The 13,126-nt window shown below is 47.6% G+C and overlaps 1 protein-coding gene across 10 annotated transcripts in view; it reads right to left on the reverse strand.

Moving 5' to 3' along the window:
- Positions 1 to 13,126, reverse strand: part of SCN5A (sodium voltage-gated channel alpha subunit 5) — a 100,510-nt gene that overhangs the window by 43,759 nt on the left and 43,625 nt on the right. For all 10 annotated transcript variants that reach the window (XM_032270613.1, XM_032270662.1, XM_032270625.1 and 7 more), the window contains 4 exons: positions 12,024 to 12,203; positions 11,003 to 11,374; positions 6,251 to 6,383; positions 5,068 to 5,306 (listed from right to left, as the gene is read on the reverse strand). In XM_032270613.1, the coding sequence (XP_032126504.1) occupies positions 5,068 to 5,306; positions 6,251 to 6,383; positions 11,003 to 11,374; positions 12,024 to 12,203 (924 nt within the window). The remainder of the gene's footprint in view (positions 1 to 5,067; positions 5,307 to 6,250; positions 6,384 to 11,002; positions 11,375 to 12,023; positions 12,204 to 13,126) is intronic.

Here is a 13,126-nt window from a genome sequence, read left to right on the forward strand (position 1 = left end):
TGTCATTTCCTTTGTCCACGGTTGTGGCTCTGTCATTTCCTTTGTCCACGGTTGTGGCTCCGTCATTTCCATCATTTTATCACTGTCCCTCTTTCCCTATTGCTGTGTAAATCTTCAGTGTTGTCTGGATTCCATATCTGTCTAGTTAAACACTTATCATAATATCAATTTCCAGTTTGTGGTAGTGATTTCAGTTGGTAGTATCCCTTGTTTTACAGAGATGATAAATTTTAACAATTTATAATTTAGCAATCTTTTCTTTCATGAAATAAGCTTTTCGGATTGTTGGAGGCCTTCCCAACCCTAATATCTTAAAGCTTTTTCTCCTGTTTTTATTCCAAAAAGCTTTAAAGTTTTGCTTTATCACATTAGGTGTTAAGTCCAATTCCCCTACATCTAATTTATGAATATGATGTGACATAGGGATCTAAACTGATTTTCTTCCATGTAGATATTCTCCCAGCATCATTTATTGAACAGTTCCGTCCTTCTCCTATGGATTTATTTATTTTATTTTATTTATTTTTGAGATAGAGTCCCACTCTGTTGCCCAGTCTGGAGTGCAGTGGTGTGATCTTGGCTCACTGTAACCTCTGCCTCCCGGGTTCAAGCAATTCTCCTGCCTCAGCCTCCTCAGTAGCTGGGACTACAGGTGCATACTACCATGCCTGGGTAATTTTTGTATTTTTAGTAGAGATAGGCTTTCACCATGTTGGCCAGGTTGGTCTCTAACTCCTGACCTCAGGTGATCTGCCCACCTTGGCCTCCCAAAATGCTGGGATTACAGGCATGAGCCACCGCACCCAGCCATTTCCTACTGATTTACAATGCCATCTCTGTTATTTATCAAGTCACAGAATATGGATTGTTCTATTTCTGTGGTCTCAATTCTGTAGCACAATCTGTTTTTCCATGCCTGCACCAATACTATAATATTTTTAGCTTTATAAGTTATCTTAACTACTATGGTAAATCCCCCACCTTAGTCCTTAATTTATCTTGATCTGTTTTACTTTTCCACATGAGTTTTAGGATTATCTTGTCAGGTTCCATTAAAAAAAGTTATTGAGATTTTGATTGGAATTACATTGAACTTATAGATTAATTTGGGAAGAACTGGTATCTCTACAATGTTCACACTTTCATTCATGAAAATGGCACATCTCTCCACTTATGTGTCTTATGTTTTTTGGTAGTTTCATAATTTTTTCATATGAAATTTGCGTACCTTTTGTTATATTTATTACTAAATTTCTCATAGTTTTTATCGTGATTATAAGTGATAACTTTAAAAATTTATTTTCTCCAATCGATTGTGGATGATGACTAGGAACACTATCTGGAATACTGAGGCTGTACGCACTAATATTGTGAAACTCTCATCTTAGTTCTAACAGCCTCTCTAGATTTTCTCAAATGATGTATATAGACAACAACACAATCTGGAAAATAATGTCAGATATGTTTTTCCTCCTTCTTTCTTCTATTTCTCCTCTTCATATCTCTACATTACATTCTGGAAAACTTTATTAGATCTAAATTCATAATCATTTAATTATCTTCCCAACTGGATTAATATGCTATTTGATGTGTCCCTTGAAATTTTAATCTCAGTGGCTATATTTTTATTTCTAGAGATTTGGTTCTTTTCCAAAGTTGTATTATTTTCTTATATTTCAAATCCCTTCTTTTATGTCTTTAGTTATTATAAACATTTTTTTTTTCCAGCAGGGTCTTGCTCTATTGCCCAGGCTGGAGTGCAGTGGTACGATCTCAGCTCACTGCAATCTTGGCCCTGTGGGGGAACCAAGTGATCCTCCCACCTCAGCCTCCCAAGTAGCTAGGACCACAGGTGCACACCCGGCTATTTTTTGTGTTTTTAGTAGACATAGGGTCTTGTCATGTTGCCCAGCTGGTCTCGAATTCCAGAGCTCAAGCAATCTGCCTGCCCTGGCCTCCCAATGTGCTGGGATTACAGGTGTGAGATACCATGCCTGGCCATTGATGACCATTTTTATCATCTCTATCAAGCAATTCTACTATGTGAGATTTTTAAGGGGTAGCCTGATTGTGTGTGCATGTGTGTGTGTCTGCCGACTCTTCCTCATGGTGGAATATTTCCTTCTGTGTTTCATAATTTGGGGAATCCAGCTTGACCTGGACTAAAGGCGTGTCCTTCCAGAGAAGTTTTGTTCCCTTTTAGGGGCCCCAGGACATCATTGTAGGGTCACTTTCTATGTTAATTTTTTAGATATACTTTCCAGGACTACTCAGGTGTAAATCTGAACCCCAAATCTGTATAAGGCCAAATCCATAGTCACAAGCCTTCCAGGGTGTACTTTTTTTTTCCTTTCCAGCCCTGGAGACAGGGCTTCTTTATCATTTCCCAGGGTCTGTGTGTAGGTTTTTTTTTCGGTTCACCATTTTTCTGAATGTATGGTCATATTCTTATGTGGCTACTCAGTTTCCACCCCTACTCACACTATCCCAAGGTTGAGTGTCTTGCCTCTACGTGCTCATTAAAATCCAAGCCTCTAGATTATAGAAATCGACACCTCCCCACCCCACCCAGGGCAACTACAGAACCATTTTACATGTTTACTGCCATGGTTTTTAAGCCTCTGTTTTTGGAACTTGGGGTTTCTGTTATAGTAGCCGCTTCTTATCTACGGAGGATACATTCCAACAAGACTCCTAGTGAGGCCTGAAACAATGGATAAACTGAACCCTACACATGCTACACCTTTTCCTAAATCTACATACCTCTGATAAAGTTTGATTTATAAATTGGGCACAATAAGAGATTAACAACTTCTCTTTGGCATGTATTTGGCTTCTCTTTGGTATATCTGTATTGCCAGCCATTATTAAGTAAAATAAGGGTTACCTGAACACAAGTACTGTGATACCACAAGGGTCTATCTGATAACAGAAATAGCTAGTAAGTGACTAGTGGGCAGGTTGCATATAGAGCCAGGATAGTCTGAATAAAGGGACAATTCATGTCCCCAGACAGAATGGAGCAGGACGGTGTGAGATTTCATCATAATACTCAAAACAACGTGCCATTTAAAACGAATGAATTGTTTATTTCTGGAATTTTCTATTTAATATTTTCACATCACAGGTGACTGTGGGTAACTGAAACCATGGAAAACAAAATTGTGGATAAGAGGAACTACTGTACTTTCTCATGCACTTAGCTATCAATTCACAGAATGTTTGCTGTATTTTAAGTTGTTTATTAATAGGAGACTTCAGATTTTCTGGTGCAGAATGTTGCTGGAGACACAAGTTTCATTTGCCTTCTACCTTCATTTGTGTGATGGGCTAAAAAGTTAGTCAAATCTATTGATCTCTTCCTTTATGGAATTTGTCTTCAGAGGCATGCCTAGAAAGGCTTTTCCCATACTGATTATTAACTCATGCTTATTTTTATGGTTTTATTTCTTAACACTTAATATTTAAACTACCTAGACTATATGAAGTGCAATAAAGTCAAAACCTTACATACTAGCAATAAAGCTATTCAAACAGAACAAAATATAGTCATAACCCAGCTACACTGCCTGTTATCAGTAATTTAATCACAAGTTTGATATAACTGCAGTTCAGCCACAACTTGCTGACCCAGTGAAGCCACCAGTGCTATTCTCACACCTAACTTGCTGCTCAGTCCAACCCAATCGTCACAACCTGATAAAGCACACTCATTGAAAGCCTGGACGACCACCATCCGAAGACCATCCAACAGTGCCGTAAGACTTCTACAGACTGAGACAGAGCTTTCCCTTCTGTGTACACATAGAAGGAAAGAAAAGGAAAACTACAGCAAGCGGACTCAAATTGGTGAAAAAATCTGAATAGGCCCTGCAGAGAACTATCTAGAGTCCTGGGTTTGGAAAGCAAGAAGAAAAGAAAATCCTCACATCCCACAGTGCGAGAGACCTACCTGCCTATGGGGGTCACTTGAACAGCTGGGCCTGAGACAGGCTGGGTCTGCAGTGAGAGCGAGCTTAGATCAAATGGGGCCAGAAGTCCCCCTACCACCCCTATACCAACCTCAATGATGATCTCAGAAGCTCCTTTTTGAGGCCACTGGGCTCAGAAGCTCATGACAGCTCTGTCCTAGGATCTGCTAAAGATGGGCTGACTCTGTTTGCCTGGACTGATCCAATATGGCCCTGTCCCTGGGAGTTGAGAGATGCCTAACTCTGCCCCTGCCATGTCACCCCTCCTGTCTCTGGGCCTTGGTTTCCCCCTCTGTACAGTAAAGAGGGAGGACTTGATTTGGTCTCAAGGAAAAAAATCAGAATTAGAGCCCAGACATCCTGACTTCCAGGAGCAGTCTAACAACAACAACCACACAGCTGTCATTTCTTCTGAGTGCGTACTGTTTGTCTATCTATGAGCTAAGCATATTATACACATTATCTTATTCAGTCCTCATTACCTTCCTGTGAGGTTGATATTGTCATACTAATTTCACATTTATTGAATTCAACAAATATTTATTGAGCCAATTACTGAGTAAATTGCTTGAGATCAGCTAGTTAGTAAGAGCTGAGTCAGAATTCAAATCTGGCTCTGCCTGATTTACTTCACCCAGCTATCCATGCATGTATTCCTCCCTCCCTCCCTCCCTCCCTCCTTCCCTCCTTCTAGCCAACCATCGATCCACAATTTCCCCCATCCAACAACACTGATGCTAGCTCCGTTCAGAAGAGAACTACCTCCTTCTGCACTCTCCTCCATCTACAGATTACAAAATTTCAGGTCTCCACACATTTCAGGTTTAGCCACAACTCACTTTTGTTTTCTAGCCTCTGGGCATCTGCATAAGCTTTTCACTCCACCCTCCCACTCCACATTTACATTCCTCAGCTCCTTAGAAGCCAACTCAGATTCCCTCCCTTCTCCAAGGCGTCTTCCACAATGATTCCCACCCCCAAAAGATCCTTCTGTGTGCAGGATCCCTTCTCCCTTACTCATGAAGGCCGTGCCAGCTGCCCAAGAACCCCTCCTGCCAGGATGCCCATTTGAGAGCCAGCTGCAGGTGGCCCTTACCAGGTTTCCGACCTGCAGCATGTCCTCGAATTCACTTGTCATGTTGTAGTGCTCCAGCGCCATGAAGAGTGTGTTGAGCACGATGCACATAGTGATGGTGAGGTCAGTGAACGGGTCCATGACCACAAACTTCACTCCCTGCTTGATGGACATCCACAGCGGGCAGCACTCCCAGATCAGGTAGCGCTGGGCGAAGCGGTTCCAGCACGGTGGACACTTGCGGTGAGACTCCTCCAGCTCTGAGGAGACAGCCAGTGAATTAGTTTGATTCTGTTGACTGAGCCACATGTATCTGGAATAACTTCCAGGAAAGATTTGTGACTTGCTTTGGGAGATGACAGGGCTGCTATGTGACAGCGGGACAGTGGGGGCAGGGGAGGCTGAGGGAATGGGTGGCCTGTGTCCTAGCTCGTTAGTCTGGAAATATGAGAGAAGAGGGCCATCGGGACAGGAAGCCAAGATGGAGGTGGGGAAAACGGGGGCATCAGGGCAAGCGTGTGCTCGCTCAAGACAGCGGACCCGCAGAGACCTGGGGATCTTCAGGGGAGAGCAGGCTGAAAATGATGAGACAATAATGGGGACAGGCAAGTTCGGACACAAGGACACCTGCGACAGAATGGGAGGGACAGATGTGGACACCTGCGACAGAATGGGAGGGACAGATGTGGACATCTGGGATGTGTCAGGATAAATGGAGGGGGTGCCAAGGACAGGCTGGAAAAGATGAGAATTCATCCGGGACAGGAGGGAACACCAGGATGGGGGTGCAAGTTCAGACTGGAAGGGTGTGGAGTTGCCCATGGTGGGAATGGCTGGAATAGTCTGAAGTAGATATGGGAATAGCTTAGAACAGGCATGGGTGTGCTCAGGACAGGATGGTTCTAGACAGATGTGGTTATGGATGGGAGATGGTGGAATGAGACTGATAAGTGTCTAGGACAGGTCAGATGTGGGAGTGTTGGGGAGAAACACAGACATGGTAATTCCCAGGAAAGAACAAGCTGAAACAGATGAAAAGACAAGGAAGGACAGGCAGGGCTGTGCAGGACAGAGAAGGCTGGGACAGTGTGGGGATGTCCAAGGCAGGCCAAGTCCAATGGCGGATGCCTGGATCAGGCTGGGATAAAGGTGAGGGTGTCTGCAGCAGAAGCGGGGAGTGTTTAAATGACCTGGGGGTGCTGACCTTCCAGCGCGCTGGTGAGGACACTGACTGCGCTGAGGGCCCGCTGCCGTGCTTCTGGCTCCTCGAAGCCATCTACAAACGGAGCCTGGGGGGTCAGCATCCGGGGCCCGCCTGGCTCCTCCGATGGCGTGGTCTGAGTACAATCAGGAGATGTGCATCAGCCTGGGGAAACGGGGAAAGGGGTCCTACCCCAGCTCTAGTCCTGCTGGACCGGGGTGGCCAGTCCACACTCAGGCTGGGGATGCCACAGGGATAGGATGCAGGTCTTGATGGGACACTGAATGCTGGGATTCTCTATTCCCAACTCCCTCCCAGTTAACAGCTTCCTCCATCCCGCCTGCCAGTCACTGTCTCCTTCATTCTCCTTTCTTCTTCACTGCCTCTCATCAGCAGTGATTCCTGAGTGTGGTCAGGAAGCTACACATCTCACAGGGCCTCCCTGAGCCAATGCTGTCATACACATTTGTACACGCAAAAATGATGTGGAAGTCTTAATTGACCACAAGCTTCTTAGAGTCAAGAGCATAAAGAAGCTGAAAAAAAAAAAATAACCTAACATGTTCTAAGATGATGCTAATAGAAGAACAAAGCGCAATGCTTAGACGTGGCTGGTGGGAGGCTGTGTCTTCTGGGGAGGCAGCTGGGCTGGATTTACCAAGAAAAGTTTAAATTGGCCGTCCAAGTCCTCATCTAGCAATCTAACTTCATAAATAATTACACATGTGCATCAAAAATACACATAAATGATGTTCATTGCAGCACTGTTCCTAATACCACAAGAACAGAAAACAACCAATCAACAGCAACCATATTAAAATCAATTATAGACACACTCCAAGCCTGGGCTCAGATCGACTACAAAGAGAAAGAGGCAGTTCTGTGTATGCTCCCATGGGAACATCTCCAAGACAAACGTTTGATTAAAAAAAAAAAACAAGAAAAAGATCTGGAAAATGCGTGCCAAATAATTAAGGTGGACATATCTGGGGAACGGGACTGTGGGGGAGGGGAAAGAGAGGGAGGTGCTCCCTTTTCACTTCATGTGCTTCTGCACTGGGTGGGTTGTTTTCACCAAGCATGCACCATTTTTATCAGTAAAAAACCCGAGGTCTGGAAACAGCCCTGGTGAAGGGAGGTGGCAGGCAGGCATTCTCCAGGCTTACCTGGAGCCTCCCACAAAACCAAGGAGGGCCCATAAAGTCTTCACTTCAGCAGGGCCCTCCATGACCACAGCCCAGCGCCAAGCTGTTCAGCATGCAATAGCAAGACTCTGTAATCTTCGTAGGGCAGAGGGAGGATGGGTCTAGACTACCCAGGTAGAAGAAACGGTGTGGGGTGGTACCAAATAGATCCGGGCTCAAGTTAAGGACATCCTGGCCATCGGCAGGACTGCTCTGAAATGTTGCCTAGGGAGATAGTGAGCTCCTGGTCATGGAAGTATTCAAGTGGAGGCCCCTGAGAGGGCAGAGGCGGCTGGTGCAGTGGTACTGCCCTAGGTCCAACGCAACCATAAATTTGGCCAGCTTAACTCACAAGCATGTCTTAAATTTTCCCAACCTCTCCCCTCCTTCTTTGCCATCTGTGATGGTTTGATTATCACTTAGCATATACGCACTCTCTTTCCCCTCCCACCGGGGCTGAATTAAACTTCTGTGTCCTGGGCATGAACAACTTGCTTTGGACAACAGAGTATTAGTGAACATGCTGTGAACAGAAACCTCAGCTGGGCTAGTACTGTTTATCTTGCTCTTGTGCTCCAGGAACCCTCCATGAAAAGAGCTTCCCAGATAACTGTCACCCTTTCAGCCTGGGCCTCAGAACAAAGACTCATGGAGCAGCCCTGAGCCTAACTTACAACGTGGAACCAAGCCCAGCCAGGGTGCAGTCTGGAGCAGGGCTGCCCAGCTAACTAATCCACATGGGCCACATTGTAGTCAACCTGCAGAGGAATGAGCGTGAGAATAAAGTCTTGTTGCTAGAGATTGACTTCTGGGGTAGTTTGTTACACAGCATTATTGTGACAACAGCTGACTAATACACCATCCTAGTCCAGGTGGTCAGCTTCTCTTTCCCCAAACCCTGCAACAGCCTCCTAACCGGCTTCTTTTTTTCTCCTTGTCCCTCTGTTCTCTGCATAGTAAGAAGGGATTCCTTTACAAAGTAAATCAGATAATGTCACGCTCTGTTCAACAACTCCTTCTACCCCACTGCTCCCCATCTTACTGACAGTATATCCAAACTTTTCTATGATCTACGAGGTCCTGCACAGCCCAAGTCCTAACTCATGAAACTCATTTTAATGTTTGCACCACACGTGGCCCTGTTAGCCCCTCTCACCCCTTGGACGTGTCCCACTCAGGGGCTTTGCGCTTGCTACTCCCTCTGCCTGAATGCTATTCCTCTGCATTTTAGGGCTGGCTCCCTAAAATCTTTTGCCTGTCAATTTTAACCTAGCTCCTTGGGGAGGCCTTGCCCGAGTATTCTAAAAGCCTTATCCCCATCCTCCCCTTAGCAACTTTCTATCACACAACTTACTGCTACCTGAAAATACTGGCCAGTTTACTGTTTTCCCAACTATGGTATAAACTCCAAGGGGAACAGGGATCTTGTCTTCTTTGTTCACTGCTATAACCCTGGAGTCTCAGCACTGCCTGGCACTCCACATGGCAGGCTGGCACTACATAAATATTGGTCGGATAGGTAAATTCTTGGAATCAATCAGAATGCTTGGGTTAGAGTTCCAGCTCTGGTCCTAACTTGCTAGGTGACCACAGGGAATGAGGATGAAGATCTGACATGTGGAGGGAGAAAAGGAATGGATATTCAGTGTGCTGCTTCTACCTCTATCTGGCCTTTGGAACCAGGCACTCTCATACTAGCAGAGGGCTAAGTAAGTCTGCAGCCCCTGCCTCCCAATCCCGATTGTCTGCTGGGCTGGCTCCTCCCCCCATCCTTGTTGATGAGGCACCCACAGTGTGCCCAACACGGTGCTTTGTTTTCAGACTAGAACTGGGCAGAAATGTCTCACTGGGGACCCAGTGGAAACCCAGAAGGCATTCCCAGGGGCCTGCAGCCTGCTAATCTCTTTGACTTTTCAAATGTCTCCATCTTGGTCTGTTAATTCCTTTAACTTTGCAAATGACCCTGTCTTGGCCTGCTAATCCCTTTAAGGTTACAAATGGGCCCCACAGAAGTGAGAATGGGTGAAGTCAGAATTCCTGGTAATGAAGTGCTTGAACTTAGATTCCTCCTGACATGTGCAGTACAATGAGATGATTTTCTCCTTAATGAGATTAGGAAATTCTATTAGCGCTCCCAGCTGCCGACCTGATTCCATGAGGCTGAGGCTCCAGGGCTGAACCTGCCTGGAAGCTAGACACCCCACCCTTCAGATGGGCCAGGGCCTCCCCGGCTCTATCTAAAGCTGTGGTCTGTCCCAAGGGGTGCCCAGTTTCCTTCCCTTCACACTGCACTCCAGAGGAGTGTGGGGCGCGGGCATTCTGCAGTGTGCCCCAGGAGCCTGACTCCTTCCGGCTCACTAATACTAATGACAGATCGTACTAAGGACTCCAACATGAGGGAAGTCCGGGTCTCGGCACGGGACCTAGCTGCACTCTTTCAGTTCTCACCACAACCCACTGGCGTATTATTTCCACTTTACAGATGAGAAAATAGAGGCACAAAGAGATTAACCTGTACCAAGTCCCGCAGATTGAGCAAAAGTCTGAGTGGCACAAAATAAGCCATGCGGCTGGGAGTCCTACATCTTCAGGCCATCCTCCACCTCCCTGGGTCCTAGCTTCCTCTCTAAGTGCACCCTGCAGACCTTGGGGGCTGAGCCATACATTCAGCTTTTTCCTGGGTGGGCTGCTCTGGTCACTGTGTTGGGGACCCAGGGTCAGCAAGGACACCTGATGGCTGATTGGGCAGCCATCAGTCTGTCATAGGATTGACTAAGTGACCAATGCTCCGACTGGCCTTTCGTGATCTGGCCAGTCCCTTCCAATCACCTTAGTGACAGTAACTGCAGTCTTTCTCCCCTTCGCTCCCTCTGTTCCAGCCACACCAACCTCATGGCATCTCCTCCAACAGGCTCGGCAGACTTCTGCCTTGGGGCCTTCACACTCACTGTCCCTCGTGCCTGGAAGAGTCTTCTCCAGATGATGGTAATGACGGCCTTACCGGTTGTGACATATTTAACTGTGATCCTTCTTTATCACCATGACACACCATATAGACATTTTTTCTTCTTCTTTTTTGAGACAAGAGTCTCACTCTGTTGCCCAGGCTGCAGTGCAGTGGTGTGATCTTGGCTCACTGCAACCTCTGCTGCCCGAGTTCAAGTGATTCTCCTGCCTCAGCCTCCCAAGTAGCTGGGATTACAGGCACACGCCTCTATGCCTGGCTAATTTTTGCATTTTTAGTAGAGATGGGGTTTCACCATGTTTGCCAGGCTGGTCTCGAACTCCTGACCTCAAGTGATCTGCCCACCTTGGCCTCCCAAAGTGCTGGGATTACAGGTGCGAGCCACCATGCGTGGCTTTCTTCTGATTTTCATCTCTCTGTCCCCATTAGCATGGATACTCTATGAGGGCAGAGATTTTTCTGTAGGTTTACGCACCCAGAGCGCAGTACACAATAGACGTTCCTGTGCAGTGCATAAACCTACAGAAAGTAGTTTTGGACTTGGCATTGGTGATTGGTTTGGGAGACCAGACCTACCCTGGCACCTGCATCTCGGGGCTGGCTCACCGTGTCTAGGGGGTGCTCTAGCATCACAGGGCGGAGGAGATGGCTTCCTGGGGAAGTGGCCTCTGGGTCACCTGCCCCCAGCAAGGAGACCACCCCATTGCAGTCCACAGTGCTGTTCTTTTTGCCATTGAGGGCGTGGCCAGGAGCCGAGGTTCCAGGACTGGGCTGTCCCTGGGCACCAGTCTGGCGCAGGGGCCAGGGCACCAGCAATGATGTGTGGTGGCTCTCGCTCTCCCCCGCTGTGCTGTTTTCATCATCTGCAAAATCTGTTTCGGAACCCAGATCTCGCCGGCGAAAGGTGAAAATGCTCCCCCGGCTGGAACGTGGCTTCATAGATGTCCTGCTGAGGCCGTGGGTGAGGCTGAGGCGATTCTGAGGGCAGGGGGAGAAGGGACATGACCACGACAGCTCTTCATGTGCTCTCAATCTGTCTTTTGTGCCATTGGCCTCAGCTAAACTTCCCGGAGCATTGAGGGCTTTGTTGGCCACACGGGAACTGGGTGGGTTGGGCCAGGGGTATTTGGAAGAGGGGATGTGGGGTGAGAGATAATCCTGTATCTTCTGGGATCTCTAGTCATATCAAGTCTACGTCTCTGGAGCTGGGAGCCTGAAGCTTATCTGGGCTTGGAGGTAGAGCTCAGGCTGGGCAAGGAAGAAGGAGGCAGGAAGTCTCCTGGCCTTAGCAGGAATTGGGGCACTTGGCATGGCCCCTCGCTCTTAGGGGCATGTCCTTGAACACCTACCAACCCATACCATGTGGCCTTGTCCCCCAGCCCCAGCCCCAGTGCTGGGATGCTAGCCTCAGGTTGGGGATATCATAACACCCAAACCTACCCTATCCCTCTACCCAGAGCTCCTCTACTCTGAGAAAGGCCATGGGAAACAGGAAGGGCCGGGAGGGGGCTCAAGGCTGCTCTCCTTGGGGAACAACCATGGGGGCTGTGACTGTACAGGAGCCTAGCATGGTGGACTTTTAATGCCAGACCCACCCTGGAAAAGCCAGAACCATAGCTGGGATTACCACTGCTCTGGGACCATCTTCTGAGTCAGACTTGGGCAGCCTGTCCTCCCCACACTCCTCGGTTCCTGAAGACATCCGTTTTCTCCCCTTGCTTCTTCTCTCATGGGTGGTTACTGGGGCCAAAGGGGACATCTCCAAGGAGCTACGGGACACGGTATCCACACCCCTGATGGTGAGAGCCTGGAAGAGGAGAGAAAGGGATGTTTCCATCATTGAGACTTTGTGCTGCCTCAGGCTTAGGCAGGCCAGGCAACTCTCAGTGACTGGCTTTCCCTATCAGTAAGTGATCTTGCATACCTACTCCTAAATGAGGACATTATGGCGATAAACTCAGTCAGATCCAGAATGTTTTGGGAAAGACCAAGATCCAGGAAGGAAGATAGCAGTGGCTGAAGTGAGCAGCCTTGGAAGAGGGGCATGTGTGGAACAGAAGGGAGGTGGGTGTAAATGAACAGAGAAGTGGCCAGAACCAGAGGGCAGAGGCTCTTCTAGAAGGGTTACCCGGCCAAAAGTATACTGGAAGATGTGGCAAGGGGTAGTGAGAAGAACAAGTGGATGCCCACATCCTGGCTTGTAACAGCTCACTCTGTAGCCAGCCTCCAGGTTCCACCAAGGTGGGGACTGTGGGTGGCCAGGGCAGCATTGTCAGTGCTTATTTTCTGAGACAGCTTTGTTCTCTGACATTGGACCTTCTTCACTGGACCCCAGCAGAAGGCATCCCTTGACCAGAATAAACTATGTCCATGGACACATGGATCTCTTATCCAGCATGCACTATGCTCACAGGAACCATCTTTACCCAGGAGCTACCACCCAGCAGGCACCATTTTTACCCTGTTGGCGCCACCTTCACCTGGAAGACATGATGACCATAGGGAACAAGTTTACTTAGCACAAGCCACACTCATAGGACCCACCTTACCCAGCAGATGTCACTTTTACCTAGCAGGCCCCTCACCAACAGGCACATATTTACCCAGCAGCTTCCAAATTTTTACTCAGCAGATACCACATTCATAGGAAATACCTTTACCCAGCAGGCACCAGCTTTGCCCAGCATGCAGCACGCCCACAGGCACCAGCTTTACCCGGCATGCAGCACG

Source organism: Sapajus apella, unplaced genomic scaffold (genome assembly GCF_009761245.1).
Source record: "Sapajus apella isolate SASKATOON/1434 unplaced genomic scaffold, GSC_monkey_1.0 scaffold4, whole genome shotgun sequence".
NCBI lineage: Eukaryota > Metazoa > Chordata > Mammalia > Primates > Cebidae > Sapajus > Sapajus apella.